We start from the raw sequence: 16,254 nt of genomic DNA on the forward strand, positions 1-16,254 counted from the left end.
AGTCATGAAAAGTAATTAAATGAAACAATTTTAATTTATTCATAGGATAAAAAACCCAAGAATCAAGCTGCAGTTTCACAAAACAGCGACGATTCCAAAGTTGCAGTCGTGTTAGCCCAGATCGCAGCTCAAGGGGATAAAGTGAGGAAAATTAAAGCTGAGAAGGCCGACAAAGCAGTTATTGATGTTGAGGTAAGTAAGCTACATGACATACCAGAATTATGACTACAATATTTATATACAAATTTTGACGACCTCCGTGGTCGAGTGGTGTGTACACCGGTTTTCATGGGTACGCCACTTCGAGGTCCCGGGTTTGATTCCCGGCCGAGTCAATGTAGATTATCATTAGTTTTCTATGGTGTCTTGGGTCAGGGTGTTTGTGGTACCGTCGTTACTTCTGATTTCCATAACACAAGTGCTTTAGCTACTTACATTGGGATCAAAGTAACGTATGTGATGTTGTCTCATATTTATTTATTTATACTACACGTTAAAAAATAATGTTTGAAAGTAAATTCTAGAATCGAGTCCAATTACCTTGATCTTTTGTTACTGTATCTTCTATCCTAACTAATATAGCTCGCAAATTAAAGCATTAGAAATTATCAGAATCAAGGATAATTGATAATTTTTAATTGAAATAATATTTGATATGGTTTCTGAGTAAAGTGCATCGTTTCAGGTGAAAAATCTATTGAATCTTAAAGCTCAATACAAAGCCATTACCGGCATCGATTGGACGCCCAAGACTGTCGCTCCGACGCAGGATTCCAATAAGAAGTCGGTCGAGGTGTGTTTATATAAGCTTTAGTTAATTTATTTTTTGGTCTAAGAAAGTGAAAATAAACTTTATTCAAGTGGGCTTTTATAAGCACTTTTGAATCGTCAATTAACAATTAAGTGAAGCTACCACCGGTTCGGAAAGTAGATTCTACCGAGAAAAACCGGCAAGAAATTCGGTACTTACTCTTTTTCAACATTTAAAAAATACAAAGTCATGTTAGTTAATACAATTATTAAAATTAACATTAGCCGTGACTACTTACGTCGTGTATATACTAAGGTCATTACTGTTTATTTTTATAACGTGTTACTATGTAGTAGGACATAGTTACTGTATAGTAACACATTATAATAATAAACATAATTGCAGAATTAACTTCTTAAGATGCTGCGTTGTGTTGATTGGAAAACTAAGAAAGTAACTTTTTTAAGCTTCAATTTATTCAAAGACAATAAGATCATCTTGAAATATCATAGACAATAACTATTTCTTTACAACTTGGACAAAAGTATTTATTCTATTTTTAAATATTTCAATAATGATAAAATCAGTATTATAACTCTTAATTTTACAAAAACATGTTTTAAATCCAGAACGGCAGCGCTGTCGCAATGGACGGCAAAGGGGCTGATATAGCAAGCGAGGTGGCGAAGCAAGGAGACCTCGTGAGGGAACTAAAAGCCAAGAAAGCGGACAAGGTTTGTGTTGACTATATCAACTTGGTCTCATACGGCACTTACATTCATTCATCAAAAAAATAATTTGTTCAAATATCTACAAATAAAAATGCTAATTTTCAAACGTTTGTCACGTGACACAAATATATGTACCACAGATTAAAATACAGGAAAGTGACTATTGTATATTGTCCAAGTAGCGTTTTCGCGCGTTATTTAAATATGGATTTTTTAATATAATAATTTTCGGCAAATATCTACTAGAAATAAAAAACACAACTTTTACTGGGTTCCTTAACTTCTACTTAATAATATTAAATAGCCTATTCGAAATATATCAGAATCTAAAAGCATTATAAGGACTATAAATGCAGTACGTCATTTTTAATAATAAATTGTCCAGGCTACAATAGACGCCGAAGTGAAGAAACTTCTAGAACTAAAGGCGAAGTTCCAAGCGGTGACGGGCGCCGCCTACAGCGCGCCCGCGCCGCCCCGCGAAACCAAGCCGAAGGAGAAGAAGGAGAAGCCGAAAGAAGTCAAGAAAGAGACTAAACCTAAGGAGCAGGTAAATCATTGAAAACTTACTACAATATATTTTTGACTATAGTCTGTTCGCGTTAAGAATGCAGTGAGTTGTCATTGTTTACCGATTTTACTCCGCCCCCTGACCAATCAAATCTTTTTAAAGAAGGGTAAAGGTGTATGTATATTTCTGTTAAAATTCCAACAAATTATATTTGTTTTAAAGACTAAGTATAATGAATTTATAAAATACACATTGAAATAAAAAATCGAATCGGGGTGTTTAATCAACAAAATTCTTAACACTAGGTATATACAATCGTTTGCGAATCTTGCCATCGCGATGTAGAAATTTACATATTTTGACTTAACGTCATCTAGTAGCTATAGGTTATATTAATTATTACGTGTACAGCTTGAATAAATTAAATATAAATATATAAATAAACAAAATTTAAATTATAAAAATAAAAATATCAGTTAATAATTAATTAAATGAACTTGACTTTGTAATTTGAAAAGCTTTGATTGGTCAAAGGGGGCGGAGTCATGCCGGTAAACAATGACAACTCACTGCATTCTTAACGCGAACAGACTATAGTAAAGTTAGCAAAATTACCAAATTATTCGTATACAATATTTTAGTTGGGCCTCTGGGTAGGTACTACTCACTCATCAGATATTCTGTCGTCCTGTACCTCCATGGTCGAGTGGTGTGTACACCGGTTTTCATGGATACGCCACTCTGAGGTCCCGGGTTCGATTCCCGGCCGAGTCGATTAGATTACCATTAGTTTTCTATGTTGTCTTGGATCTGGGTGTCTGTGGTACCGTTGTTACTTCTGATTTCCATAACACAAGTGCGTCAGCTACTTACATTGGGATCGGAGTAATGTATGTGATGCTGTCTCATATTTAAAAAAAAAAAGCAGCAATACTTGGTGTTGTTGTGTTCCGGTGTGAAAATGAGTGAGCCAGTGTAACTACAGGTACAAGGGGCATAACATCTTAGTTTCCAAAGTTATTAGCGCATTGGCTAAGTAAGGTTTGGTTAATATTTCCAAAAACGAGGGTGGTGGTGACTACTTAACAGCAGATGGCCCTATTACCGGTCCACCAACATATTACATAAATGATGTACCTAAATTTTACTTGTGAAGACATGAATAAATCATCCCAGTAGTTGCTGAGATTACTACTGTTGCTGGGTTTGTAGGGGATAATGAAAGTCACTAACTGGTTCACGATTTATTAACGAGATGGTCCAATTATACAGACTGTGACGCACTTGATAGACACTCTGTTATACATATGCAATGCTTCGACTTTTATACATGATATATGCCAAAGAATATGAGATACACAGATGTGAAATATTTTATGTCATAGAATATGTAACTTTACTAACTTACTTTAATACCTACCTATGTGCATATATGCACAGTACGTACAAACAGACAATCTCAGCGGATAACTTAATTTATAATATATATAAATAATTGTTTTGTGATACAGACACCAAAGCCAGCTAAGGAGGAATCTTCGACCGGCATCAAGAAGGTGACGCGCCTGGGACTAGAGGCGAGTAAGGAGACAGATCTGCCGGAGTGGTACTCACAAGTAATCACTAAATGTAAGAATCAAATGACATTTGAAATTATAATATGTCCCAACTCTCCTCAAAGGGATATACTTTAGCCCAGTAGTGGGAAATTTACAGGATGTTGTTGTTGATATAATATCATGAATAGGGAACTAACTGTCGATTTCATCCACGGCATAATATAGTGCAGGTGTACTAGTGTCGGTTCAAGCGAACTCTCTATTGTTTTATTTTTGTAATTCGATAGTAAACATAAAAGAAAAATAAATGAAGAACAAACATAAACAAAGGCATAAAAGGTTCAATATAAATTCAGAACATAATAATTGTTCCTTAACAAAATCGATCAATAAGTGTCAATATCCATAATAGCTATTATAAATATGAAAGGCAATCAGAGCCTTAGTGTGATTGAGTGACGTTAGACGTATACGATGTCTTAGTGTACGAGAGACGACTAAAGACCTAAAAAACCTGGTAAAAAATACTTTTAATTTAGATTATATATGTTTAGTTACATATTCATATTCATTTGACGCGTCTTCGTGAAATCGTAGATCGATTCAAAGCTACATATTTATTGTAATGTGTGTTTGTTATTTCAACAGCGGAAATGATCGACTACTACGACATATCCGGTTGCTACATCCTGAGGCCGTGGTCGTACAGCATCTGGGAAGTCATCAGGAATTTCCTAAGTTCTCACTTCAAGAAGCTGGGCGTCAAAGACGGATATTTCCCGATATTCGTGTCAAAGGTACGTAGCACTCAAAACGATCCCTCAAATAGTCAATTTATATATATATTATCAAAATGTAATATAAGATGTATGACTTCCATTGATTGGGTATTATTAAGAAAAATTAACTATCTGTTTCACGTCACGTCAAAAACTAAGTAGTATTGGTTTAATTGACATACACTCAATATGACATAGAAGTACGTACTAAAAAATAAATAGTTAGTATAGTCGGGGTAAGAAAAAATTTGCAATCTTAAGATCTAATTTCGCGTGCTCAGTATGAGCGATAATCTGCTTTACCGATCGAGAATCACAATGATTCGATGTTTAGATTCAAAAGGTCCTAAGAGTCAAAGGATTGAATTTGAAAACTGACGAAGGTTTTCTCACTGTGAGTGTACGAGAATGGCTGAGTGAGTGAGTGTGTGTCAGGCGGCGCTGGAGCGCGAGAAGGCGCACATCGCGGACTTCGCGCCCGAGGTGGCGTGGGTGACGCACTCGGGCGCGTCCGAGCTGGCCGAGCACATCGCCGTGCGGCCCACCTCCGAGACCGTCATGTACCCCGCGTACGCGCGCTGGATACAGAGCCATCGCGACCTGCCCTGCAAGCTCAACCAGTGGAACAACGTCGTGGTGAGCAACACCCCCCAAACCCCCCCCCTCCCTCAAACAACCCGTCATAACAAAAAATCCAAATAAACTTTATTCAAGGCGGCTTTTGACGTGACAACGTCTTATAAATTGGTTTGCCGGGTGACACTTCAAGAAAGGTATAGATTTAAAGAAATTAAGATATTGACTGTTGCTTCTCAATACATATTTTGTAATGTTTTGTATGTACGGAAAAATATTAATGTTTTTATGAGAAAATGTGATTCTCATAACATTGGTACAAGGAACAAACAGAATCTTGTTACTCCTGTTACTCGACTGCATAGAGTCAGTAACTCTTTTGTGGGGCAATGTATACGCTTCTACAACAGGATCCCAGAAAGCGTTCAAAATGCTTCTGTTGCCAAATTTAAAAAAATTGTTAAGGAACGCTTGTGTGCAAAAGGTTACTATACAATTAGCGAGTTTATGTTTGATAGCACACCTTGGGAATGAAACGATCGCCTCCTGGCTATTTCTAATTATATACTACTATGTACCTTATAAATTTGACAAAAAAAAATAACAGAAAAAAAAGACCCGCTGAGTTTCTTTCGCCGGTTCTTCTCAGGTCAGGGTGTTCCTTTTTCCAAACCGGTGGTAGTGATTATTTGACAATCAATAAGTAAGTGTAATGCTTTTATATTGAATAAAGGAATTTGAGTTTTGAGTTAGAAACTGCGTTACGCTCCGCTCACGTTATGCGCTCACAATGAGAGCGAGTGTGAGGCACGCGTCCCTTCCACTCGGGCATGGTTAGCCCGCCTGAGAGCGAGAGAGACAGACATATTCTTTGTATAAATAAATGTTTTAAATTGTTACTATTATTTCATCCTTCTTCCTACTATACGAATGAATATTCACATTAAAATTATTTTACCACTCAAAGTCGTTGTCACGTAAAACTTTCGCCCGTATACCGACTTTACAGGCAACCAATTTTTATAAGCACTTTTGAATCGTCATTTTACAATTAAGTGAAGCTACCACCGGTTCGGAAAGTAGATTCTACCGAAAAGAACCGGCAAGAAATTCAGTAGTTATTCTTTTTTAACATTTAAAAAATACAAAGTCATGTTAATTGAATACAATTATTTAAATTAGTGTATTCTGCGTGGAAATCAACAGGTATTACCCCACGCTTTTTTATCATCTATAAAATCTTGTATCGAATAATATGCTTTTTCTACCAATGTATTTTTTTACAAACGATTTGAATTTACTAAACGGCAAAGTTAAAAATGTCTGCGGATTTTTAACATACACACTAAATACATTTTTATAAAATCTATTTGTTTACTCCTTTATAGGACTTCATACACGTTTCAACAAAAAAAAATGTACACGCTTATTATAAAAGCGATAAAATAAGGCATAACAGTAAAAAAATTAGAATTTTGAAATGTAGAGAAAATACTTAAGTAGCAATTATATACAATTTAAATATTAATTTACACAAATTATAAAATATATCATAGTAGGTAGCCTTAAATAAATATAATGAAAAATAATATTTGCACGCCAAATCGGCAGAATATGTTGGACCACTGTAAATGTATGAAATACCTTTGTTAACCCATATTCGAGCAAATAAACTATTATTATTATTATTAGTATAATCGTAAACCAGTAACCTATTCTATTATTATGAAATTGTAAGTAAAGCAAGCTTCGTTCCAGAGATGGGAGTTCAAGCAGCCTCAGCCGTTCCTGCGAACGCGCGAATTCCTGTGGCAGGAGGGACACACCGCCTTCAGAGACCAGGCAGAAGCCGCGGAGGAAGTCTTACAGATACTTGGTACATACACTTATTATCCTTTTTTTAGAAGCCTTACTATGTATGAAAAAAATATTCATTATAATTTACTAAGTATATCTTATAAAAAAAAATTTATGGTATAGGATTGGTAATCCAAAATAAGTCAGATCCATTCTCTATTTGCTTCCTTTTAACGTCTGCTGGAACGGAAATCTGACAAGATCGGAGAGAGCTTAGATACAGGGCTAACGCTTTTGCATTGAGAGTTAAAGAAAGTGTAACAATACAAATTTACTAACTTCGGGCTATTTATAAATAGAAAAATCCAGTAAATTACGTAATCTGAGACTTGAGTTTTTTTTTTTATGGTATAGGTTGGCGGACGAGCAAATGGGCTGATGGTAAGTGGTAACCGTTACCCATAGACAATGACGCTGTAAGAATATTAACTATTTCGTACTTCGTCAATGTGCCGCCAACCTTAGGAACTAAGATGTCATGTCCCTTGTGCCTGTAGTTACACTGGCTCACTCACCCTTCACACCGGAACACAACAATACTGACTACTATTGTTTGGCGGTAGAATAACTGATGAGTGGGTGGTACCTACCCAGACGGGCTAGCAGAAAGCCCAACCACCAAGTACAATAAAAATATATTTTTAAAATTGTTGTTGGTACTTGGTATTGCATTATAATTAAATAAATATTATTCAAGAATTGTTAGTAGTGTATCATAAGGCTAAACTATTAACAAGCCTTAATGGAATACGTAAATCGAAGCTCTGTTTATCTTTATTATTTTTATTCGGAACACAACAATACTGACTACTGTTGTTTGGCGGTAGAATAACTGAGGAGTGGGTGGGCTTTGTGCAAGCCCATCTGGGTAGGTACCAATTTTTAAGGTACAATTTTTCTTGTCTCTCTGTATAGATCTGTACGCGCGGGTGTACGAGGAGCTGCTAGCCATCCCTGTCATTAAGGGACGCAAAACTGAGAAGGAGAAGTTCGCTGGAGGCGATTACACGACTACTGTGGAGGCGTACATACCCGCTAGCGGCAGGGGAATACAGGTACGATACATGGTCGAGTGGTGTGTACACCGGTTTTCATGGGTACGCCACTCTGAGGTCCCGGATTCGATTCCCGGCCGAGTCGATGTAGATTACCATTAGTTTTCTATGTTGTCTTGGGTCTGGGTGTTTGTGGTTACGTTACTTCTGATTTCCATAACACATGTGCTTCAGCTACTTACATTGGGATCAGAGTCATGTATGTGATGTTCTCTCATATTTATTTATTTATATTTATAATTATACGTACAACCATCCTCCATACATAATTATAAATAAGTCGATTCAGTAGTCAAAACTCGATAATCGTAATAAATTAATCGATACAGACAAAGGGACTGAACTCCTAATCAAATGCTCTAAGGATGGACCACCGTGCCCTAAATTTGTTAAATTCTGTATTTATAAGAGAATGTGTATATACAGGGCGCAACGAGTCACCACCTTGGACAGAACTTCTCAAAAATGTTTGAGATTGTCTACGACGACCCCGAAACGCAAGAGAAGAAATACGTGTTCCAGAACTCGTGGGGACTCACGACGAGAACCATTGGTTAGTGAGATTACGTCACACAGTCATCCATCTTGGATTTGCAAACAATACGCCCATAAATGTCACACATATAACCAAATAGCTTAGAAAAAATTTAATTAAACCTTAAAGCATTATCACATTTGGCCTACTTCGTCCTTAATGAAATAATGCCTTTAAAGAATAACCAAACAAGACTCAAAAAATACCTATTTTTTACAAATAGTGCACGAAAGTTACGTTTTTGCTATATTTACTCCTAAAATTATTACTATTTTGAAAAGTGCAAAAATTTTTCGAAAAACGATTTTGATTTTAACTTTTTTATCCCATTTTATTATTATTTGTCGATATAAATAACATAAATTATATATTGGTATATTAATCACAATTGTCGTTTTGCCCAAATGATGGCAATAATTTGAGGCTTATATTTGAGTAAGCTCGTGTGGTACCCTAAATAACACAAATTGTACATTGTCCTTTTAATCAAAATTGCCGTTTGGCCCAAATGATGGCAATAATTTGAGGTTTATATTTGAATAAGCTCGTGTGGTACCCTAGGCGTGATGGTGCTCGTGCACGGCGACGACCGCGGGCTGGTGCTGCCGCCGCGCGTGGCCGCCATCCAAGTGGTGGTGGTGCCGTGCGGCGTGACGGCCGCCAGCGCGCCGCCCGAGCGCCGCGCGCTCGCCGACGCCTGCGAGCGCCTCGTGGCCGAGCTGGAAGCCGCCGGCCTGCGCGCCGAGGGCGACTACCGCGACAACTACTCGCCCGGCTGGAAGTTCAACCACTGGGAACTCAAGGTACATTTATTTATTTATTTATTAAGATCCTCCAGGAGTAAATACATTAACACAATATTAGTAACAATAACAACATAAAGCTTAAAACTAAATGCATTACCTATAAAGGAGAATACCTCATGCAATGTGGATTAGCAGTATAAGACTTGGGTTTCATATATGATTACTGCTTTTGACCCTCTATCAACTACAGTTAGGGTTGCCAGGTGTTAGGATAAAGCAGGACATACGTAGGTTTTTTGAGTGCTTGTCCGGCCAAAATAAGCGGCATCCGGCCTGTTAGGATTTAGGTAGGATTTTTCAATTTCATAATCAAATAATTTTTGTTTTGTTACAATATAAAGACTGATGATTAAGAGAGTTAGAGACTGATTTATAATAAAGAAATGTTAGCTTGATTTTGCTTTTGTTTTATTAAAATGCAATCAGAAAATCCCGGATTTCCATTTTTTTTTAAGTAACACCAAAATTTTTCAAAAATGTGAAGCGTCCGGATTTTTCGACCGAATGTTAGGACAAAAAAATTTAGTTTTACCCTTTTTTTTAAAAAAATGGACAAAAAAACAAGATGTCCGGATTTTTTACCCAAATGTCAGGACAAACTCACAGGTCTGTCCGGCTTTTGCGTCTGAGGACCTGGCAACCCTAACTACAGTAATACCCCGACTTACGCTACCTCGACTTACGCGAATTCGGAGTAACGCGATTTAATTTTCTCGTCTATTCGTTTTTTGTTTGAACGCCGCGCAGTCAAGGTCAAGCGGCGGCGTTTGTTTCTGACTCGTCGTGACAGAAGCCCTCAGTTCGATTGAAAAAGGGTTAACAATTTTGGAAAGCATAGACTCCAATGAAGAGCGCATTTTTGTTACAAAACATGGAATAAAAAATTTACTACGATGCTACGAGGAGTTATTACGGGAGAAGAAAAAATCATTGACTTGTCAGACGACTTTGTTACAATTTATGAAACCTTCTACATCAAAATAACTTCGGATTGTGTTTATACATACACTCTATTAATATAGTTTGTCATATTATCTAGAATTAGATACTAATTATTCCCTAAATTATTGTTTTATTTAGTCTCCAGTCCCAATTAAACATACTTTGTATGTCTTTATATGCAAAATTGTACCCCGACTTACGCGAATTCGATTTACGCGGATAGCACTCAGTCCCACCTATCGCGTAAGTTCGGGGTATTACTGTATATTGAAATATAAACTTGAGTCATAATCATATAATACACTACAATAGCAGAGTCGTATAACTCATGATTTTACAATTTATCTTTATTTTTAAAAGTATTTACGTGTTAGGGCACATAAATTATGACGCCTGTCAGTCATTTCACTTAATGCAATGATGTTTTAGTAAACAGATATGTTATTAACGCGCGAAAAGTGAAGACTAGAAAAACGTCCTAATTGGGACGTTTTCCTTTAGTCGTTTTACGTAGTAATACGTTATAATACATCATAATTACGTAGTAATACGTTTTGCGTAATTGAAACATCTAGTTATCCCTTTTACTTATTGTTTTTATCAAGCTATCCTTTTTACTTTTAACGAAATGTAAAAATAAACTAAAATAAACGATTCCCCGCGCGGCACACTTTTTTCTGTTGTTTAGTAAGTTTTAGTAAGTAGTTATTAGAATATCATTGACTTAATGTAATTAAATATTTATTAATAAATTAGTCCATGTAATTAAATTTTATTATGTTCTTGATATACCTACTGTTGTTATTGTTTAGTAGTAATGCATAGTTATCCCCTGTATTGGAATTTGTTAATTGTAATAATTGGCAATCCCGTCATGTTGTGCATGCACCCTCAGGTTTATAATCTGTGCGATACCATTAATGTTTATGAAAAATTATCTATGTGATTGTAACCTGTTGTGTTTGCCTTAATAAATAAATAAAATATATAAATTCGATGACGTAATTTCCACGGCCTTGAACCCTCGCAGGGCGTGCCCATCCGAGTGGAGCTGGGCCCCAAGGACCTGGCAAAGGGCACGGTGGTTGCGGTGCGGCGCGTGTCCGCGGAGAAGCTGTCCCTCCCGCGAGCGGACGCACCCGAGCGCCTGCGCGCGCTGCTAGAACAGACGCACGACGAGATGCTGGCCAAGTAACACTACACTCTTTATATTAATCTTTTTAGTATTTTATCTTATATTAGCAGCGTCATCTTCAATGAGGATCACTTTAAATTCAGTTAGTTATGAACAGTATACAATTTTTTCCAGTTATAAATACTATTATTGAATTTTTAACTTAAAATTAGAATAATGAAAAATATATAATAAACTATAATAATTAGTTTATTATTCAAATAAAAAGGTCACCCTATTTCAATCTTTATCTGTACGTAATTTTACATTATATTTCTTGGCTAATATTTATAAAAGAAAAAATAAAATATTATGATACTACTCTTATAGGTCTTATTGACGTCAACATGTATATTTCTTTTTCGAACGATATGAATCTTAATTCAAAATTCGATCTCATGTTAATATGCTTGATTTATGTGGTTTCGGCCATATGTGTACCTCATCCTCAAACGAGCGGACCAAAATGACCCTAAAAAGACCCTAGCTCAATAGAAGTGTATTATATATATAGGTCTTTTTTTTCTTAACACATATAATAATAAAGGTTTTATTTGTAGAGCAACGAAGGAACGTGACGAAAGGTTATCATTTGTAACGAAATGGGAAGACTTCACCAACGCTTTGGAGAGGAAGCATATGCTCTTATCGCCATTCTGCGGTGAAATACCCTGCGAGGATAACATTAAGAATGACAGTGCTAGGTAAACGATTTTAATTAAATATAGTAAATTGTATAAACAAATAAAAAAAAGTTTGAATTTTCAACAAAATCTACTTTGTGTAGAAGCTATACAAAAAAATCTTTATTTTCTTTAGAAGTCGGACATATAGGGAAATGATTTTTAAAATTTTTGTATGAAATGTTCACTTTTTTAACTTAAAAAGCAGTTTAACAGGTTGTGTATATGTTATGAATATAACATTCTCTGTATTACATAACACAGAAATGTATATATATAAATTTAGTTTTGAGTGACTACATTCACAATTTGCATTTTGTTTATAATAACTATGACAATTAAAAACTTTAATGATTATTTTACAGAAATGACGATGACCAAACAACAGAAGTTAAAGGCCCTGCTATGGGAGCCAAGTCTCTCTGCATTCCCTTCGAGCCACCTCGTCAACTCACACCTGAAGACAAATGCATTCATCCAGCATGCCAAAATAAACCCAAGTTTATAACACTCTTCGGTCGAAGTTATTAAAATTATTAATTTGTATGCAAAATAAATTATTCATATAATATTCTCTGTGTTTTTTTTTCATTTACTTTCATGACAGTAATACTGATGACCATTGATGACATATTTAGTTATAATATATGCCAACTGTTCTGCAAACTAGACTGGCTATCCTTTCTAATGGTAGATGGGCATAAAGCATAGCTATATAACATACATAAGACGCTTGACCAATGCTAATAAAACCAATTTATTTTCACAAAACAAATTTAAAATATAACAATATTTCTCATTGCGCATGTTATTTTTCCATAATAATGTTTTTGTTCATCAATTAGAGGATGTCCTCTACAAAATTTATATAATCTACCTCATAAATCTTTGCCCACCCAACTCTGCACTAGACTTGACCACTTTTTTTTTTAATCAGCATATTTTGAGTCATACAAATGATTTGATTTGCAAAAAATAATAAGATTACTAATTTACTGAAGGGACAAATGGGAATAAGAAAATAAAAAAACAATACACAAAATAATTTTGTTTGGTTGTTATTTTTTGGTCCACTTTAATAGTAATATTATTACGACTAATTATTACTTTTCTGTATTATAAATACTATAGCTTTTAATTTCCCAAATTAATTGTTGCGTTATAACTTATGCTAGTTAAATATATTAGATAAGATAGTTAATAAATTATTAACATATTAGTCAAAATATAAAGTGTTTAGATACTGATCATATCAATAAAATGTCATTTTTATACTCCACCCTAGTTCTCTTCTCATGATACTTATATAAATAAGTATTTGATAGTTATTTTTTATAAAATATGTATAAAATGAGATATATAATTTATTGATAATTATTATCATAGATAAAATCTCCGGCATTTAAATATTGGATTCACCTTCAATTTTAGCAATGTGGTTCTCAAGTAACTTTATTCGCCGTTTCTTAGTGTTTAGAAGCTGGATAAATTTACCATATAAATTGGACTCCAAGGATTCCTTAATATCAATGAGCTTTTCAAATTCGCTCTTGAAATTTTCTACTTCATTATTCAGCTGCTCATTATTTTTTTTTAAGCCTTCTATTGTATTTTGAAGCAATTTATTTTCATTTAATAAGTAATCTATGATGCTATCTTTGGTTTCGGTAGATTTATCTTGTTGAAGAGTTACGAAACCATGAACCAAAACTGCACTAGATTCGGCGAATAATCTTTTCCAACAAAATTTTGCCTCGCAAGCATTGGATTCAGAAAGAGTGAATTCATACTTATACATGTTACTTTTTAATTTTAAAGCGTCCATCACATTTTTTGCATATTCAACTGCATTTTCATGTAGACGTTCTTCAAACGTCTTGGCCAGTTCAAAAGAGAAACAACCAGACCAAATGTGATCATCTCTAAATACCTGGATATCAAACAAAACACTTTCACTTTTTGCCCAGAATATTTTTGCATACAAGATATGCTGATTTACTTCAAACTTTGTAACAAATGTTTCTGGAACTACCCTACAATCCATTTTATATTGAAAAATTAAATTTAAATAACTTATACTGTCAAGCGCACATTCCTTTTCAGAACATTAAAATATTTTTATACAATGTTCGTCTGTGCATTTCAATTTGCACCTATTCTATTTTAAATTTTTCATATAAATTAAATAAATTGTATACAAAAACAATTTATAATAAAAAGCTTTTGCTTATTTTGTAAAATAAAATGTTAATATTCTTTGAAGTTTGGCACTTTGATGCTTGACAGCAATTTATTTTTGTGTTAGTATAGCGCGTCAAGTGTAAGTTGTCGTGTGGCAAAAACATGTATTAATATTTTTTTTGTTCATTTAATATCTTATTTGTTTTATTTACCCTTATTAAGAAAACTTACCCAAAATCTATTAAAAATGAGACGCAGAGAATTATTTTCTAGTGAGATATTGTAAAAATAAACAAAAAAGTGGCAAGACAAAGGTATAGCAGGTGCTGCCACAGGAACGCCAACTTATACTAATTGACAATCTATACCAAGTACTAGAAGTTAAAGTTTAACCAAAGACAACTGTAAAAGCCAAGACTAAACTATTTATTTATTCAATCACTATTCAATAGTGCATGACTGCATGTACCACCGATTTATCTATTCAGACGCTGGCGGCAGGGCTGACAATGCCTATTTACCTAATTCCCCAAAAATCTTAGCAAAATTCCCCAAATTGTGGAAAAGAAATGTCCCAATTCCCCACACAGAAATAAAGGGAAAAAAATCATATTATTGTATGTTTTTTTTTTCATTTCCTAAAAATAAAATCTAATTTTCGAAGGTAAATTTCGTCAAATCAGACTAGTCATGGTTACTGTCTATATATAGTGTGTTAACTACTAATCGACTACAAGACTACAATTTCAATTTTCGTACTAACAAAAACACGGGTAAACAATCAATTACCGATTGTTTTGGTAAAAAAACGCATAAGTATACATTCCCCTCATTTTCCCCACATAGGACAATCCCGACACCTATCCCCGAACGACTTGCGATTCCTCGCAATTTGGGGAATTCCCTTCACATTGGCAACGCTGGCTGGCGGTACGGTTGTAGCATTATTGTCAGCGAATTAAGTATGACCAATTAAATAAATTACCCAGAATTTTGGTACATCCAAAAGTAGTCTTTTATTCTTTCATTATAAGTCTTTCTACTTACCATAAGGCAAATTAATTTATGTACATACTGATGATCACTGTTTTGTAGGTGTTAAATATATAAAATGTATTATTGGAGATGTTCAAGCCTTTATAAAAGCAGAAAAAAAATATTGAAATAGTATTAGGAATAAGTCTAAAATACTAAATACTCCTTATTTAATTGCTCCAATCTTTTTGAAATTTGATAAATTGCAAAAATAATGTAAAAACATGTTTATTTTTTATTAATATTTATTAAATTATTTATATACATATTATTATTTTGTCATTTTATTAGCATTTGAGGCGTTTAAATTTGACTTGTATAATTTTGTTTAAATGTAAATTTGAAAAAGGGGTAAACTGTAATCAAATGTAAACATCATTGCATTTTATATGTTGATTTGAGCAACATTACTACTTCGTTTTTCTTTAAATTGAGCAAATTTAAAAATTTCTTGCTAAGCGTTTTTTCCATGTCTACTTTTAAGCTTAAAAATTCTTCCGTATCGTTCAAGCATTTTTGATATTCTTTTTGAATATTCTCAAATTTAGATTTATAGTTATTGATTTTGTTACATAAGTGTCTATTTAAGGCTAGTGAAATATCAATCAAATCTGAACGAGTAATATTTGGAGAAGCTTCTATTTCTACAGGTAAGAAGCCTTCGATTATTATAGATTCGTTTTGTATTCTTTTCCAATAAAAGAAACCATTTTTTAATTCATACAGGTAATCTTCCCTATTCTCCGATAAACACCTTTTTATACTAGCAATATATTCCTTTTCCGATAATTGCAAATTTTTACTGAAACCGGCCAGTCGATGTGTGGAGAATTTTCCTTTCCAAACATTATCGTCCTGGTAAATGAAAATTTCAAAGGATTTTGATTGCCATCCAATTAATATGTAAAGATGGCCAGTATGAGTATTTAATTTGGTCACAGTGATGGCATCCTCCAATTCCATCTCCTTTATTTTTGAAGAATATTGCTTCGACAAAAAATTAATTTACTTAGAAACATATTGTAAGCCGGTTTTGAAGACGTCTTGATGACATTTGGCTGAGATCTTGAATTGTTGTT

The 16,254-nt window shown here is 34.2% G+C and overlaps 3 protein-coding genes across 3 annotated transcripts in view; 1 reads left to right on the forward strand and 2 right to left on the reverse strand.

Moving 5' to 3' along the window:
* LOC124538652 (bifunctional glutamate/proline--tRNA ligase) overlaps positions 1–12,530 on the forward strand; it is a 41,377-nt gene extending 28,847 nt beyond the window's left edge. Inside the window, exons 18-31 of the mRNA XM_047115784.1 lie at positions 46–192; positions 686–793; positions 1,381–1,485; positions 1,868–2,032; positions 3,505–3,622; positions 4,201–4,349; positions 4,767–4,967; positions 6,666–6,783; positions 7,680–7,819; positions 8,246–8,372; positions 8,916–9,157; positions 11,133–11,293; positions 11,837–11,980; positions 12,325–12,530. Of these exons, the coding sequence (XP_046971740.1) occupies positions 46–192; positions 686–793; positions 1,381–1,485; positions 1,868–2,032; positions 3,505–3,622; positions 4,201–4,349; positions 4,767–4,967; positions 6,666–6,783; positions 7,680–7,819; positions 8,246–8,372; positions 8,916–9,157; positions 11,133–11,293; positions 11,837–11,980; positions 12,325–12,490 (2,091 nt within the window). The 3' untranslated portion in view covers positions 12,491–12,530. The remainder of the gene's footprint in view (positions 1–45; positions 193–685; positions 794–1,380; positions 1,486–1,867; positions 2,033–3,504; positions 3,623–4,200; positions 4,350–4,766; positions 4,968–6,665; positions 6,784–7,679; positions 7,820–8,245; positions 8,373–8,915; positions 9,158–11,132; positions 11,294–11,836; positions 11,981–12,324) is intronic.
* Positions 12,531–13,010: 480 nt separating this feature from the next.
* Positions 13,011–14,251, reverse strand: LOC124538342 (DNA repair protein XRCC4-like). Its single transcript, XM_047115378.1, has one exon. It carries the CDS (start codon positions 14,001–14,003, stop codon positions 13,362–13,364), a length of 642 nt encoding a protein of 213 aa, XP_046971334.1. The 5' UTR covers positions 14,004–14,251; the 3' UTR covers positions 13,011–13,361.
* A 1,211-nt stretch (positions 14,252–15,462) lies between these two features.
* LOC124538371 lies at positions 15,463–16,254 on the reverse strand. The gene has a single exon (XM_047115416.1). The coding sequence runs from the start codon at positions 16,136–16,138 to the stop codon at positions 15,551–15,553; it is 588 nt and encodes a 195-aa protein (XP_046971372.1). The 5' UTR covers positions 16,139–16,254; the 3' UTR covers positions 15,463–15,550.

This window comes from Vanessa cardui, chromosome 20 (genome assembly GCF_905220365.1).
Source record: "Vanessa cardui chromosome 20, ilVanCard2.1, whole genome shotgun sequence".
NCBI lineage: Eukaryota > Metazoa > Arthropoda > Insecta > Lepidoptera > Nymphalidae > Vanessa > Vanessa cardui.